At 55.5% G+C, this 16,851-nt stretch overlaps 1 protein-coding gene across 1 annotated transcript in view; it reads right to left on the bottom strand.

The window, feature by feature from the left end:
• Positions 1-735: 735 nt before the first annotated feature.
• The window catches only part of ADAMTS16 (ADAM metallopeptidase with thrombospondin type 1 motif 16), a 163,444-nt gene continuing 147,328 nt past the window's right edge, over positions 736-16,851 (bottom strand). Inside the window, exons 19-23 of the mRNA XM_021702532.1 lie at positions 9,234-9,435; positions 8,880-9,074; positions 7,891-8,115; positions 1,231-1,378; positions 736-851 (exon numbers count right to left, since the gene is read on the bottom strand). Of these exons, the coding sequence (XP_021558207.1) occupies positions 736-851; positions 1,231-1,378; positions 7,891-8,115; positions 8,880-9,074; positions 9,234-9,435 (886 nt within the window). The remainder of the gene's footprint in view (positions 852-1,230; positions 1,379-7,890; positions 8,116-8,879; positions 9,075-9,233; positions 9,436-16,851) is intronic.

A 16,851-nucleotide genomic window follows, 5' to 3' on the forward strand; every position in this document is an offset into this window, starting at 1 on the left:
CTCTCCCCCAGCGTGTGAGTCTGAAAGGGACCAAAGCACCATAGCAGGACTTCATGTTCCCCGTTTCCAGAGGCAAAGTCTCCAATCGGGACACGGAGTCCTTAGTCCAGTGTCCCCCCTGGCAGGGCAGGCGCCCCTTCGAGGGGCCCCCCGGCTCTTGTCCCAGCAGAGAGAAGTGGGGCTCCCGGGGTGGGAAGAGGGGGCCGTGGGGACACCTGCTGGGAGCTGTCCCACCCAGCTCCTTCTCCAGAGGGAGGCTGGTTAGTCCAGACCTGGGGCAGGGCCTCGAGGTGGGAGGGAGGCTGGTGTACGTAGCCGCAGATCTTTTGTACATGTTCCTAATGTCATGGCATTTCCTTCCTTCTCCAAAGCACCACATACTTAGCATTTAGCAAGTTCGGCTCCTTCTGTCTTTTGACTTGATTCAGCTGAAGTACAAGTGATGAGCATGACTCGGGGTCTGCAGAGTGGGCCCTCCCGCCTGCCTCCATGCTTCACCTGAAATGTGTGCGCATGCGTGCCCAGGCATGCCTTCAGACCCACGATTTGCACGCGTGCACACACTCACACAGACACACGCACACACTCTCTCTGTCCCATCAGAGAGCCAGACACAGCTCTTCTTCTTCTCCCAGCTTGCATCCTCCCGGCCGCGTTCCGATGCACAGCGCACAGCTGATGTGGGCTGAAGGCACAGCACCTCTACTCTCCGCCCTGGGCAGGGCCACCCGGGCCTCACAGGTTGGAGGTGGAGCACGTCTTGCAGCACCGATCCCCATAGAACTGGTGACTGCACATCCCGTGCTGGGGCACCAGAGAGCACCAGGGGAAGTGGTCTCTGCAGAAGCCATCTGAAAAGCACAGACGCCGTGTTAGCCGGGGCCCCAGGCGGCGGGGGCATGGCTCCGAGGCTGCGGAGGGCGGCCCTTCAGGGGAGAGGCAGCCCTGTGTAAGGGGCTGTTTCCACAAAGCCCTCCTTGGAACGTCCCTCAGGACGTTCTGTCCTCCCTTCTGTGCGGCACCTGCACACTTAGTGACGCTGGGAACGACGGTCCAGCCTCCTGCCACCGAACTTCAGTTGCACGTTCTCTGAAAGAGACAGAGACCCCAACGCCAGGGCTCTCTAACCGCGGGCACCCCACTTCCTCGGGCCCACTAAGGAACTGCTCCAGACACATGACAGCCCACCCCGGGATGCCAAGGCCAAGCCGAGGGGCTCCAGATACTCACCTTTCTTCTCTGCGATGGGGCAGAAGTGGGTGTTGCAGGCCAGGGAGGTGGTGGGCTTCTGGTGCAAGAAGCAGCCCAAGGCCGGCCGGCCCCCCGCCAGGCACTGCACAGCCCTGGTCTGCACGCCGCCCCCACAGCTGGCCGTGCACTGGGAAAAACACATGCACAGCGGTCATCCGGGGCCCCCAGGGCCCGGGGCACCCTCTCCTCCCCTCCACCCAGACTCCTCAGTGATTGTGGGGAAGCGGACCAGATTCCGGATTAATCCCAGGTGTGGACAGAGGGGGCAAGTACTGGAGGTCTAACATGCTTTTGAGTGGTCCGTGTCTGTTGAACACAAGGAAACTGGAGCATATCTGGGGGTACCAGGATTGTTCCCCAGGTCTACCGGGCTCTGGGGCTGGAACCAGAAACAATGCCCTTCGTGGAAGGCCATCACTCAGGCACCTTTTCGGGACTCTTGCCAGGGAAAACCTTGACAAGCCAACTTCCACAGAGGCACGATGAAATGAAGTCCCTTCTAAACCCCAAGTTCCCGGAGTCTGGATGCCTGCCTGGAGGTGGCCACACCAGCAGCCTGGGCTCGCTGGCATCCTCCCATGGGCATGGCTCTGGAACACATAGGCCCTGGTACTCTAAGGCAATCTAGCACACTGGAACCAGGGCACGAATGAGCCGCACGGCTAGGTCATCCTCCCCCAGCTGCCAGGCTCACAGCCTACAGACTATGTGCGCGGGTCCATCTGAGCTGGATGGTGGGCAAGACATCAGAGAGACGGAGGAGCCCCAACCAGCAAGCAGTGAATCTGTCCAGAGAGCTACTTGAAGTCTTCACTGAATTACGTAAATTGTGCTCCAAAAAGGCTCCTCGTTCAAAAATGTCAAGAATGTAGGCAATTAAGGAGCACCTGCAAGAAGAGGGGGTCAGATAACATTGCAGTCGTCTGGAGCGTGCTGGGGACGCTAAATCCTGTAAAATGCAAGGATAGATCTGTGCAGAACCGGTATATCCACGGCACAGGCTGGTTGCCAAAATGTACAAGACGGCACGCCAGACCCCCCTTCGAGCAAGTGCAGTTAGCCCGCCACGGGCTGGCTTTCCACAGCTGAGGTCAGCCTGCAAGGGAGAAGCCCGCTGCTCTCCTGCTTCTTTCCCAGGACCCGCTGTGAGCAGGGTCCCCGGAGGTGAAGACGCAGGGCTCCCGCTGATATGCACGTGGGTCTGGAACGTTTCCGTGAGGCCCACCCCTTTCTCTTCAAGCCCAACTTCGGTGAAAGTCGTCAATAACTCAGGTTCAATATATGACTGTAGCAATCAGAAAAAGAAGAACGGTGTGGGCAGATCCGCGTCTGGCATCGGAATTCGCAGCCTCATCCACGATAGAGCCCCATGTTGCCCCCTGCCTACTGCACCTCTCCGAGCGGGCCGCCGCAGCACGTTTCCGGCTTTGCACTTGGCCCTCCGAGCCCCTCCCAAGCTACGGCCCTGCTGAGAGCTTGAGGAACTGGCCCGGGGCTCACGGCTTTGCCCGCGTCACATCTGCATCTGTACGCGTCCACGACCTCTCTGCCATTGGCGGAGCTCCTGGCATTGGCCTCAGCCGGGGCCGAAGTCCAGTCTTGCTAACGACGTGTCTCAGTTGAACACAAGAGATCTAGCCATCATTTTGCACCGCTTAAAATCATGAAGAAGTGATTTGATTCTTTTTGTCACAGACTCATTTATTCACAACCTGAATCACTCCCTCCCACGTACCAGGGGCCGATCTAGGCACTGGATGCCGAGTGCTGGACGCAAGGGACTCGCCCGTCCCCGGGATTTCCTGTCCCTCCTCAAACTGCGATCCTTCACGCTTTGTGAAGAGAGGCTCTGGGATTGGATCTGGAAGTCAAAGCCGATGGCGTCTTCTTTAACTTGATGGGGTTTAACGTGAGCATTTTAGGTAATTCTTCCTGTGCATGGCAGGATGCAGGGGGGCAGTGTGCTGCAGAGGCGGGGAACTGCCCTTGTCTCTCGACCTACATGCGGGGACGAGTGCCAGGGCCATCCATCCAGGCCCCATGGCTGATAGCTCCAGCCCAGGTCAGTGGCTCTCGAAGCCGACATGCAGGCCAGCCACCTGCTGGGCCCATCCCAAACCTGTAGCTTCGGCAGCCGGGGTGGGACCTGAGATCCTGCATTTCTACGCACAGCGCTTCAGCTGGAAGCCGGGCCAGGCTCGCAGAGCCACCACTCTAGCTGACCAGAGCTGCGTCGGCAATTACTTTTTCCTCTCATCTTTTAGTTTTCAGAGCCAAGTCCGGCCACATCTAAGTCCGAGTAGAGTGTGCACAGGGCCAGTGTACGATCAGGGCAGCCGGCCGTCTCATAAGGGGGCCGAGACTTCCTGTGTCACTGTCACCTGGCAGCTCGTGGACTGCCTCCCCCACCCCCAACCTGCTTACTTCTGCCCAGGTGTCCCTGCTGCAGACAAGGGAGGACCCGGTGCCCCTCCTCGAGGGGGGCCTCTTCTTGCCTTCAGCCCTGGTAGGGCCACCACCAGAGCTCGGCAACATTCGCAAACGTGTTTCTTTACGGTCTGTGTCTCCTGCTGAGGCCCACACTCGCCGGGGGCAAGGATGGCCTGCCGGTGGGCAATTCTGGGTCTTTCTGCTGAGGGGGCAGTGAGGCAGTTCCAGCCCCCCGTGCAGGGGGTGCAGGAGGTGAAGCAGGAGCATCATCCTCTGAAGAGCATCCCCGGGCTGCTCCCTCCATGAACACCAGCCTCTTCCAGGTCCTTGGGCCCCTGCTTTGCCTCTCGTCCTTCAACTACACATGCCTGCCTCCCTCATCCAAGGCCTAAGGCCAGGCACAGCTAAGGCAGGGCCCTTTCCAAGACTGCCCGACTAGGGGGGATCAGCTGTGGTCCAGGGGGAGCGTCCCCCCCCACCCCGAGGTCAGCAAACTGGGTCTTCTTGCCATCCCAGGATTCAACAACTTTGTCGAATGTGACGGCACCTCCTGGGAGCCCTCCGTGCTGACGCCCTCGGAGTCGACCCCTGTGGGTGTGCCAGTCTCAGACTCCCCGGGGGTCTGAGTGGCGACCTGCTAAGCGCACATTTTCCAGAACACTGAAATCCTGAAAACGCTCTCCCTTCTGGACTTCGTCTGTCTCAGGAACAATCCCCGTGCTTTGTTGGACATCCTGGACCAAAGGCGCTACATTTGCTCTGAAGAGGTGACTGGGGAAAACTGATCATCACTCTTAGTCATTATCAGAAATCCAAAGAGATATATTTTCAAAATAATGTCTGCCTCTGGGTTTCTTTTAAATTACAGGGATGACTGTGTGTCTCTGGCCCGACGGCAAAAGGCTGGGGATGCCTGCTGCTCTGTAGCTCCTGGCTGATGGTTGGCTGGCTCTATTCAAAGGCTCTATTCGTGCCCCCCCCATTCACGGGACCCACGAGTGCCAAGGGCTTCTTGCAGGGCAGGCTCAGCCTGAACTCAGGAACAGCTAGTAAACAAATCCACTTTTATTCCTGAGAGTCTGAGGTCTCATACCTTCCTTGTCCCACTGTGATGACATCTCTCCCCTCCGGGGAGACCCATGAACGCTTCTCCCTTTTTGTCTCCTTCCTGGGGCCTGGGGGGGCGGGGTGCTCTCTCTCCAAGTCTGCAGCTGCTCCCCACCGGAGCACTCCCCACTGTCCCCGAGACCAAGGTCTCAGGTCAGGATGAGAGACTACAGCCCTCAAGGGCCTCATCATTACAACCTCTGCTCTAAATAAACATAAACGCAGCTGGGAGTTTTTGTACAAATTTAATGGCTTACAAATAGAAACGCCCTCGACTCGGGTGGCATGTGCTGTGGCCCTTATCCAGCAGTGTCAGCAAGAAGGTTCTTGTCTCCCTGTGTCCACCCGTAACTGCAAGACGAAGATAGCAGATCAGCAGCAAATTCTTAGAGGTGGACAGGCAACTGGACAGCAGGGTGCAGGAAGCCTGTGTGTTCTGTGTGCTGCTGTGTGCATGCCTGTGTGTGCATGCCCGTGTGTGTGTGTGTGCATGTCCATGTGTGTGTATGCCCTGGTGTGTGCATGCCTGTGTGTGCATATCCTTTTGTGTGTGTGTGTGTGTGTGCATGCCCATGTGTGTGCGCATATGCCCTGGTGTGTGCATGTCTGTGTGTGTGCATGCCCGTGTATATGTGTGTGTGCATGCCCATGTGTGTGCATGCCTGTGTGTGCATGTCCGTGTGTGTGTGTGTGTGTGTATGCCCACGTGTGTGCCAACCCTGGTGTGTGCATGCCTGTGTGTATGCATACCCATGTATATGTGTGTGTGCATGCCCACGTGTGTGCATGCCCTGGAGTGTGCATGCCTGTGTGTGTGTGTGTGCATGCCCATGTGTGTGCATGCCCGTGTGTGTGTGTGAGTGTGCGCCTGCGTGGGTGCATGCCCGTGTGCACGGATGCCCATTGCTTGTGTACATGTGTGTGCCCGTGGGCATGTGTGTGAGTTTGACACAACTTTAATCCGACTCTTGTCATAGCTGCCATATTGATCATCAGCGACATGGCTCCTTGGCCCTCAGAGCCTCTGGGTTTCCAGGTCAGGGGTGCACGGTCCCGGTGAAGAACCCCCGGAACAATCCGGAGCCCCCACACTCCCGCACCGAGCACACACTCCCATCTCTGTCACGTAGAATCAGACAGTCCAACAGGTGTCACCAAGTAAGCCATTCCCAGACCAAATTAGCGTGTGAACCACCTGACGCTAAGCCCAAATGACCAAAATGATTTAAGTCAGACCTACCAGGCAACCCGCCATGAAATGTGATAAGCAAAGCCATTTAAATCAATAGAAACCCTAAAGATCACATAACAGCAACCATGATCTTTCGACTGTGACAAGAATAAACCTGTCTGGGGGCAGAGTTCAGCCAGGCACAGGCCATGCATTACGGCCCCACAATTTCCCACAGTTCGGGGATCCAGAGTCGTGAGTACCAGCGCTTACAGCAAACATAACCCTTTGAGTTATGACTCCCAAAATGGTATAGTCTCAGAACGTAATAGATGAGTCACGCTGGATAAGAACTTCAGGCAGCTTATGATAAAAATGATTTCTTAGACAAACACATTGAATATTTCAGACTGGAGAAAGCTATGCAAGATGTATTTTCGGTTTTGGGTTAAACGAAATGATGATAAACCTCTGTTTTTCTAAATTTTCCCAAAGTCTCCAAATGAAGCACAGTGGGCTGAACGCTGGCTCAGCCGGAGTCTGGGGAGCTGCCTCAGCTTCGGGAGTCTCAGTGTCCCTGTTGACAGAGGGACAAATGTCTCGGGAACCACCTCTATGTGCCTCTGACACACACTTCCCGAGGGACAGAGAAAGTACGACCTATGTCCCAGAGAAAACTTGACCCCGCCTCTTCTATCACCCCTTGCTTCATCTCATGGCAAAGACTATGAGCTCACAAGAAAACAAAAGGGGTTTCCCACTTGGGAAAATGTTGTAGTTATTGAGACGTTTTGTCTACTTAAATCAGAAAATGCTTGAGAAGGATATAGTTCACATGCCCCCTACTCCAATTATTTAAGCTGAACAATTTCTCATTTAAATACTTTCGGGAGACGGGCTCATATATTTCTAAATGCAAGTGCTACGTCAGGTTTGAAGATCCACAGAACCAGAAGCTGCGGTGGGCACCCAGAGGCTGGCCGCCACCAAACACCCCTCGTACTCCTTCCCTCTGTCTCCTCTACCTTCATCTTTCACAAAGAGGAGAGTCAGAGAGGGGCTGCCATGTGCAAATGAGACAGAGGTCTTTCCCATGGTTCTGCTCCTCTGGCCCGGCCAACAGACTAGAGAGTCAGAAAATGCTCTCTGCTCCTGTTCACGGGCCTCACTGAGGTGAGCACCCGTCTCTCCCACGCAGACCAGCAGAGACCAGACTCCTTGGGGTCTGGCCAGCAGGAAGGGCTCAGGATGCCTGAGTCCCACACAGCCCTCCGGCCTGGGTGTACCCCGAGAATGAGCAGAAAACGCAGTGGGAGCAAGAACAGTGAGGGGACCCGGGACGGGCAGGAATCAAGGAGCACGGCCAGAGGAGCAAAACCACGGGCAGGGGCAGGGAGGGGAGCCAGGCCCCAGGATGAGGACTGCCAGGAATCCAAAGCGGGAAACGGGGCAAGGTAAGAGGTGGTTAACAACACTAACAAAATTCTTCCTTAGAGTGGAAGGCGGTGTGGACGGAGGGAGGGGTGGGGGCATGGAAGAGCCCGGGCAGGCCTGGACAGTCCGGGGTTCTCCACCCTCTTCCCACGTGGGCAAGGCCTCAGGGTTACTGGAGTAGAACGTACAATCACCGACTTATTCCAGATCCTGTACCTCTTCCGCATTCACACGCATCTCTGGGGGCGTCTGCCCAGCTTTTACAGAAAATAAAACATGTTTTCCCACACTTGATTGGGCTGATGATGTAGAACACGGCACAAAGGCCCTGGAGACCAGCCTTGGAGAGCTGCACCCACACCCAGGAACACGGGCCCCACACCCACTCTGGAGAGAAGGGTCAGGACCTGGCTCAGTGGGTTTGGGGTACACCCTCACAGAAAGTTCCCCACCGAAGCCCCAGCCAGCTCCCAACTCTGCGGAGACTGTCACTCTACCTGAGACCAGGGCGAGGCAAACCAGCTGGCTCGAGGGGGGCCTGCAGCTGTGTGCAGGGGGGGCCTGGGGCAGGGAAGTGGGGCACAGGCGCGTTCCAGTTCCACACCGGGCCGCGGCAGGTGCAAGCACTTCTTGGAGGCCAGCTCTCGGTATTTCCCAGAAACGTGCTTTTCAGCACACCTCAAGAATCTCTTCTGTGTTCCTCTTTCGCACGTAACAGAGCACTAAAAATGAAAACACAAGATGTGAGTGAAAAATATTTCTTTGCTGGCGTCTGTGTCTTTTCTATCTTGCGAGAGTCAAATTGTCTTCTGCTTATATCTGCTTGAACATTAACAGAAGCGTAAAATTTCTATGAGATTTATTAGACCTTGGCATTTTTAAAAGGAATTACAGTATCTATCTTTTAAAAAGGAGGATCTTAAGGCTCAGCGCTTTGGGGCATTAAGTAGGGGCAGGGCAAACATAAACCGTGAAGGGAGTAGTTCTGAAGCTATCATTTGGCTGAAATGTTCAAATGCTGGGTTGCAGCTGATATTAGAGAGTGCAGAAATCTAATACCCGAGGACGAGACCAAACCCCGGGACCCCAGTGAGCCGCACCACCCAACTGTGGCGTGATGCTGGTCCCCAGATCACCGGCAGGCGGGGGCACCCAGGGCTCACAAACCCCCCTCAGGAAGCCAAGTGAGGGGAGCAAGCATGCTTGGGGCCCAAATCCATTCTTTCCCCCCAGGGAGTGCTCAGAGCCCGGGGCCGGCAGACACCCACCCTGGGCCCAGAGCACCCACCCGGGGCCGGCAGCACCCACCCAGGCCTGGAGCCTCCACCCGGGAGTGGCAGCACCCACCCGGGGCTCAGAGCACCCACCCGGAGCTCAGAGCACCCACCCGGGGCTGGCAGCACCCACCAGGGGCCCAGGAACCCACCCAGGACGGCAGACACTCACCCGGGGCTCAGGGCACCCACCCGGGGCCGGCAGCACCCACCTGGGTCCAGGCAGACACAAGCCACTGCAGCTTCTTGTGCTTGAGGCAGCGCTTGAGCAGACAGACTTCATGAGTCCTGGGCTTGGGCTCCGAGCCGCAGACGGCGTCCGGCAGAAGCTGCGTCCTGGCCGAAGGGTTGGTGCTCTTACAGGCCACGGACCTCTTCCTCCACCCCTTCCCGCAGGTTCGAGAGCACTGCCAGGGAAGAAAGAAGGCAGCCACCAGCAAGGAGTCCATCAGACCTAGCCTGGGGGGTCCAACCACAGGCCCTGCAAGGCTCGGTGAGACCTGAGCTCTGCGATCCGCCGGTGGGGGCCCAGCGGCTGCCCCCCCACGTATCCCTGCCCCACTTACCTCTGCCCAGGGCCCGGTGCTCCAGGCGGGCGGGCAGCGCTGAGAGTGGCAGGCCTGTCGGCTGGAGGGCATGGGCTGCGGACACAGGATGGCCGCCACTCGCTCCAACACGTAGTGGGCCCGCCGTGTGCACTGGACGGGCCGGCTCTGAATGCCCCCACCGCACGTCCGGCTGCAGGTGCTCCAGTTGCCCACCGACCAACTGGGAGGAGACAAAGACACCTTGGTGAGGGGCACCACCTCTCCCGGAGACACAGCCCCACTAATCCCACCCACAGCCCCCAGGCACGTGGTTATTTCTAGTTGCTCTCCAAGCCTGCCGGGTCCTGGGGCTTCTACCTCCTTGATTAGCTGTCCTGGTGATCGTTCTCCCCTCCCCTGATTTTATTCACCTGCACTTGGAAATGACCCCCTCCACACAGTGTTCTGTTCTGCCCTCTGGCTTGTTTTTAGGTGGGAAATTTCACACATGTGCAAAAGGAAGGCCCCACGTGTCCCCAGCCACCTGACTTGAATGATCTTCAACTTAGGTCCCCAACCCCGTAGCATGCGGAAGCAAATTCCAGATGTGTACATGTTTCAGTGCACATCTCCAGAAGATGAGGATTGTTTGGTTTTTAAAACAACCACAATACCATCGTGACATCTAAAAAATAGGCCATGATCCCTTAATGTCATATTATGCATATTATTATATTATTACTCAAATCACATAGTTCATATTATATCAATTCATGTTACATTATTCAATATCGTATTATTCATGAATACCATGCTATCCAGTGTTACATCTCCAGCGGGGTCATAAATGTCCTAACTGAAATTCATCTGCTTGTCGGGAACCCAGAATCCAGATACAGTCCGCTGTTTGCAATGGGTTGGCAGGTCTTTCTTCTCCTTTACTCTATGGGTTCTTAACCTATTTTTTTCTATTCCATTTACTGGTTTCAGAAACGATACTGCCCACTGGGCTGAGTCTCCACAGCTCTTTCTGATGATCATAGTTGGCAGATTGCATCTCTGTGGTTTCCCTTTGCATGTTCCTCTGTCTTCCGCACATCCTCTAACTTGGCACCTGGCTCCAGAGGCTGGGTCACAGGTTCTATTTATTTATGTACGTGTTTCTTGTACGATGACCTCAGACGTGATAACTTCCGATAGGAGACCCATAACGTCTGGTCATCTTTTTCTGAATTCTTTAGAAGCTGTAGAGTATATTCTCTCTCAAAGCAACCTTTTTTTTTTCTTTTCTGAGTATAAAAGTATTTCTTGTTGACATGCACGTCGGCCGCTGACAGAGGTGGGATGAACCTGGGCAGGCTCAGCCAGTGGTACCACCGTTGGGGGTCAGATAAGCCCGCGACAGTCTACAAGCACCCACTGGCTTTGCACAAACAAATCGCAGGAGGCCCTAAGGTGCACACTCTGGGGTGGGCGGTCATCGGAGGCAGGAGAGGCAGAGGTGAAATGTGGCCCAGGGACAAGTGTTCTTATGGCGAGAACGCCTTGGGCTCCCCCCAGGTGGCAGCCATTTGGCCTCCAAGAGGACGTGACGATTCTCACTCTTATTTGTCTTCCCATTCAGGGAGTTCAAGCAAGAACTGGAAATTCTGCAGGTAACGTTGGGGCGCAAAGGGGTGCACGCTGCTGGTTGTTGAAAATCTGCTGCAAAGGGCAAGGAAAAGCATGGTCTTTGTTACTCAGGTGGCGCGGCGTGCCTTTGGTGCAGCGAGGAGCTCAGAGGGCCAGCCATGCTTCTCCCGCGTGGTCCTAGCCTGTCGGCGTGGGTTGTGATGCAGGGACGTCCCGGGACAGCCAAGCCCGGGGAGCACCCGTGAGCCTCTGTCCCTGGCTGAACCCGCGAGGGGCTTCTGTCTACTCAGCAGCCATCCCTGAGTACGAGTTAACCCAACAATGATTTTCTCCTGAATCTTCAGGTAAAACAGGGGATTTGTGAAGGTCCCCTGCTTTGTCCTTTGGCTTTGTGACCCTCCCTCCCACACGCACGCTGTACCTCGATAGTCACACTCTGGTCAAGCAACAGCCAAGAACACCTGGTGGAGAGTTCACGAGACTCCTCTCAGAAACACCCCGTGCCAACGGGAGAGGGTCTGTGAGGACCGAAGCAGGGACCCGACTTATGCAGAGAGGGACACAGAGTGGAAGACGGAGACTGCCCAGAGGACCGTTGGGACTGGGCCTCACATTCGCTTCGGCTGGGCCTCTCTCTCTGAGCACGTGTGCACATTGTTTTTAAAGGGAGGTGAGGGCAGGCAATACATGCAACTTCTAAATTCAGCGTTTTACAATTTGGGCGTGGAGTCTACTTAAAATAAAAACCCAACAAAACAAAACAAAACAAATCTGAGAAACTGTTAGAGCCAAGACGAGCCCAAGAAGACACAACCAGATATAATGTGGTGTCTTAGGTAGGTTCCCGAAACAGAAAAAGGACAGTACGTAAAAACTAAGAAAAACCAAATAACCTGTGAACTTTAGTTAATAACATATCAATACTGGTTTATTAATTCTAACAAATGTACCACGCTAATGTAAGATGCTAATAATGAGTAAATCGAGTGTGTGTGTGTGTGGGGGGGCATGGGGACTATGTAATATGGGACTGCCGGCTCAGTTTTTCTAGAAACCTAAAACTTCTAAAAAATTAAGTCTCTTACTTATTTTATGAATTAATTATATTTCTGTATTCAAGTAACAAAGAGAAGGTAAAAAAAAAATCAAGGTCTAAAACAACCATTTTGCTTACACAGCAAAGCCCTTGTAAATGTATTTTCAGAGTCTCTATGGACCAAGGTGCGGTTGGGAACACCTGGGGACCACAGTATGGGAATACGTAAAGAAGGGAATGAGGGCTCCACGCCCCGGGCATCAGGACGCTGCACCAGTTCCGGGCGTGCCGTGCCTGCCGACAGGTCCGAGCAGAGTGACCGGTACTTCCCCTCACGTTCTCAAGGGGGCAGGGACCCAAACAGCTGTAGAGCCAAAACCTGGACTCCTGTGAAAGCTGTGACAAATGAGGTGGTGAGGGGAGGACAGGGGGCTGAGGGGGACGGAGGGGCCCCGTCCCCGCGCTGTGTCCCCGCCCTGGCGCACTTCTCCTATTTTATACCCCGTGTTTCTCCTGAACAGATTCTACTGTGCTTCTAAGAAAACTATGTAATTCCAAGTCTTAGCCACCTAAAAAGAAACCGCTGGCTTTGTAGGAATTGTTCTAGATCCGCTGTGGAAATGTTTTCATTCTTCGGTGTCGATGGGATCAGTGATTTCTGTTTCATGGGAAGCCACGGACGTGATGCATCCTTGGTATGCACAGTCCGTTTCCAGCCTCGAGGCTGTCATGGTTCTGCCTCTGGAGCCTCTGGGATGCTCTTCTGTTGTTTCCCCCCATTTCCTACCTCTGCTCTCCCAACCCCGCTGCCTTATAAATTCTAATTGGTGTATCCACACTGGGGTTGCAAAGACGGCTTGGCTGCTCTCAGGCTTTTCACACCACCTTGTTAAGTCTTCTGTCTCCACCGTCTTAAGCTGTTCCAACTGGGTTGATCCATTCTCTGCCCTTCTCTTGGCTGCACGTTGTGAAGAAATCCTCCCGAGCAAAGATCATTCACACAGCATCTGGAAACGCCAACTGTCTGTTTTGTTTCACAGGCAGAGCTCTGGGGAAACGTCTTGATTTCAGCTCAGGAAAGAGTCAAAATCCCCTCGAGCTTCTGTGCTGGTGTCTGAGGGTTCTGGGAGCAGAAGCCCGGTGTGCCTGGTTGCTCACCGGTGGCCGTACTTGGCCCACTGGGTTCTGTTTTCACGCAGTCCACCAACCAGAACGAAGCACGTAGCTGGTATCACCGAGTCAGCTGGGCTTCCCGGGCAGGACCTGGAGGACCCGGCCGCCTGGCCCCCGGGGTCCGCCCCCGCCGAGGGCTCCCCCGCCCGGCCAGCTCCAGGCTCCCCATTGACTTTACCACCGTCTCTCCACAGTTCAGGCAGGCTTTCCTGGAGTCCTGTGTTCAATACTCAACATCCCCAGCTGTCACCAATCATCAGCGGCTTCTCAGTAACATGACTTTGTCTTCTCCATTAGAAAAATAATTGTAACATTTTGGTTTTGATTATTTAAGGTTTTCTCTGAAAATGCAAATTCCCAGCAAGGGTATTTGAAACAGCCCCTGGGCATCCCTGGGTTCACGGCTGCCCTTCTGACACCCAGGCCACTGCGGCCTGCGGCCTAATTGAGGCTGAGCCCCACCCGGGGCCACCCAGGGCCTCTTGTGGATTTAGCATCAGGAAGTCTCGCAAAAAGCACGTAACTGCTGGCTTCAGTTTAGAATTTAGTTCTTGTTTCTTTTTTCTGTTATTCTTTTTGAAATTTCAAGACTGAGCACTCTGCTGTTCCATTTCCAGGGAGAACACTTGACCTTCGCAAAGGTACACACACAGAATCGTGGACGCAGCACCTGCGGGACGTCCGTGGGAAACACGAGGCCCCCGTGGCTGGAGTTAGTCGCAGGCGTGAGCGTGGGGCATGGGGAAGCCCGGCATGGAAATTCAGCTGCAACCATAGGGCGGCCGCCCGCTCAGGCCAACCTGGGCTCGCGGTGGGGCACCTGCCACGGTCCAGTGGGCTGCTCTGACCTTCCTGTACCATCTGCCACGACCTCTGCGGCTGTGAGCGTGGGCACCCCCAGGCTCAGCCCTCAGGGCTCAGGCTCCGGGGGGAAGGCAGCTTCTGCTGAGGTCCGACTGGGCGGGGACTGTGTGACGTGAGGGCAGAGATGGGCGTGTCTTCACATGCAGGGAATTTGAGGTCTACCCCACTTTTCTCCTAAATAACCTGTTTTAAAGATAACAATGCACATCCAACAATACACAGATGCCGGCTTGAAAAAAAGCTGCCTTTTTCATAGGAAAAACGTCAGTCACAAGTTAAGGAGCAGGGGCAGGCCGGACGCTGAAGGCACAGTGGTGGGGAACCGGCAGGACGCCGTGGGCCCCGAGTGCGCCTGCCCCGTTTGCTCTTGGGGTCTGGCTCTGCAGGAGCCAAGGATCTTGGTGCCTAAATGTGTAAGTGAACATCGCAGATATAGCAGAGTCCCTGGACAAACAGCTTGCGCTCTGCTCACACCCCAGCTTCTGGAGCAATCATGCACTTGTCCCCAAACACACTAGAGTGGAGGAGTGAGCGCATCAGAAATGACAACAGCATGCCCAACACGCATCACCCCTCAGCCACCGCCACGGTCTGCGAGCGGCAGGTCCTGGACATGGTCTCTAGGGGCAGCTCTGGGGACTGGCCACCAATTTCACCCCAGAACGGGAAGTCTGTCACTGACCTGGCTGGCAAGAACAGGAGCCAGACCTCAGCAACCAGGAGGCCTGGACAGGGAACGTGGCCCCGGCCATGGGCCCTGGGACGCATGCGAATTGACAGCTACTTCACTGTTCAGCCTCAAAAGTCAAGCCACCCCGTCCCACCTGTGACCCTGACGGAGAGATTTATGATGAGCCAGACACCAGCCCGAACCGTGTTCATCCCTACACACACTCACGGCTTCTCTGCCCAGTCCCACAAAGCCACGTGGAAGGACACCAAAAGCTCCCTCCAGAAGGGGCGCCGCGAATATTAATTTTATGGACTTTGCTAAGTCAGGGGTATGCGAGTTTTTAGTATTCAGGGGCCAAATGCTATTTGTGCCAGATTTTTCTGTCTCACCATCCCATCATCAGAAGTTGCCTTGAGAAGAATCTCTTAAGATCTGCAAGTGTTCACCTTCATGGAGAAAATCTGAGGGGCACACGGGCTGGAGAAATGGAGCCCGCTCTCCTGGACAGCCTTCTGAATTCTATTTCAGCAAAAGTCCTTCATCTGGAGGCGTTCTCTCTGCCGACCACAGAGGGTGTGTGCATTCTGTCAACTCGGGCGCAAAACTTCGGCTCATAAAAGGTCAAAGGGCCATCATTAGATTCCCAATGATGACGAAAGGCTGGCTCACTGAGCCACTGCTCCTCCATCCAGTTTCCATGGAAAACGGGGAAAAGGAGGTTGGGCATCGGAGCTGGGGAGGACTTCACCATCCCGCTTCAGGTCTGGGGAAACTGAGCCCCAAGAAGCAAGGGCAACCACCAACGCAGTTGCAAAGGTGATAGTGAGGGACATGAGCCCCCAGGCTGTTCTCTGCTCATAGGATGAGCATCCTTTCCAACCTCAGATTTCTCCCTTGGGCGGGGGTGCCTCCCTCCTGCTCTCGTCCAAACCCATTCAACACCCAGCTGCCCCGATGACAAACACTTCCGCATGGAGGCACACGCGTTGGGGTGGTTGGTAACTACGTAGAGCAGACAAACCAGCAATCTGCGCCAGACTGCAGCTGGGACTGCGTACTGACAGAATAGGGGGTCCTGCCCCTGTTTCCCCGGGTCTAACATCCCGAATTCTCATGCCAGGGGAGCATGCAAAGGGGCTGACGGGACCTTGGACTCTGCCTGCGGCCCAGCCTGAGCCAAGACAGAGGTTCCCAAACCTCAGCTGGCTGGTGAGGTTCTCGAACACCTCTGCATGCCTGGCCTCTCCCCCGTTCCCCAGGGACTACAAATCAGGGGTGGGAGTCCTGAATGGGGATTTTTACAAAGCCCTTCCTTCCCCAACCTGGTGGCCTGGATGACCAGCAGAACCACGACTCGAAGAAATGCAAGCCCTGCTCTTCTTTGGGACAGTTCAGGGCCCCCACAGCTCAACACTGCCCCCCCCCCCCCCCGCATTCATGTGGAACTCATGTCATGACTTCACTATGAGGAGAATTAAGAGGCGTCAATAGGACCCGGGGCGGAGGAGCCTGGTGAATGGGTTCTTTGGAGGTACTTTCATTCCCTGTCACTGAGTTAGAAGAGCCCACCCAGGTTCCCCTGGGGACCAGCGCCCTGGTTCCGAGTAGCGCTCCTGGTTTTTCAGACTGCCCTGAAGCAGACGCCCGGCCCCAGACCCACGGCCCGGAAGCTGGGACTACAAGGTCACAGCAGCACAGCAGCTCAGGCCCCTTCCCCAAGAAAGACCATCCCAGAACCAACGTACTGAGGGGCTGGGACGGACAGGAACTGCTTCCAACCTCGAGATGACGCGCTCTGAGAAGTAAAGGTAACGAAGCCCAGTACTGATACCCTTCTAAGGCTCCCAGACAGCCCACCCTGAGGAGCGCGGACTCACCCCCGTCCTGGCACAGCTGTGTGGGGCGTGGATTTTACCTGCACACGACAGGCGGTGATAATGGACGTATTGCCAACTGGGGACCCCAGCGGCTTCTGTGCTGAGCAAGGCCGATGTAACCTCCTACGTCACACGCCTCCGGCCTGCCCTCAGGAGGACAGAGCGGCTGGATACCTCTGGGTGAGTTCCTGTCGGGGGGCTCTCTCCATCGGTTCTGCTCTTCTGCGGACACCAGGCATGCTGCTGGCAGGGCTCCTCCCCGCCTCCGGGCCACTGCCCGCCTCAGGAGAGCTCCCTTCTCTACTTGCTCTGATCTGACCCATCAGACCCATCGGGCCTTTCCGTTCTCCTGGCAGAACAGCCCGGCCCCCGCCCATACCGTGCTGCACGCAGGCCGAGCGG

This window comes from Neomonachus schauinslandi, chromosome 7 (genome assembly GCF_002201575.2).
Source record: "Neomonachus schauinslandi chromosome 7, ASM220157v2, whole genome shotgun sequence".
NCBI classification, from domain to species: domain Eukaryota; kingdom Metazoa; phylum Chordata; class Mammalia; order Carnivora; family Phocidae; genus Neomonachus; species Neomonachus schauinslandi.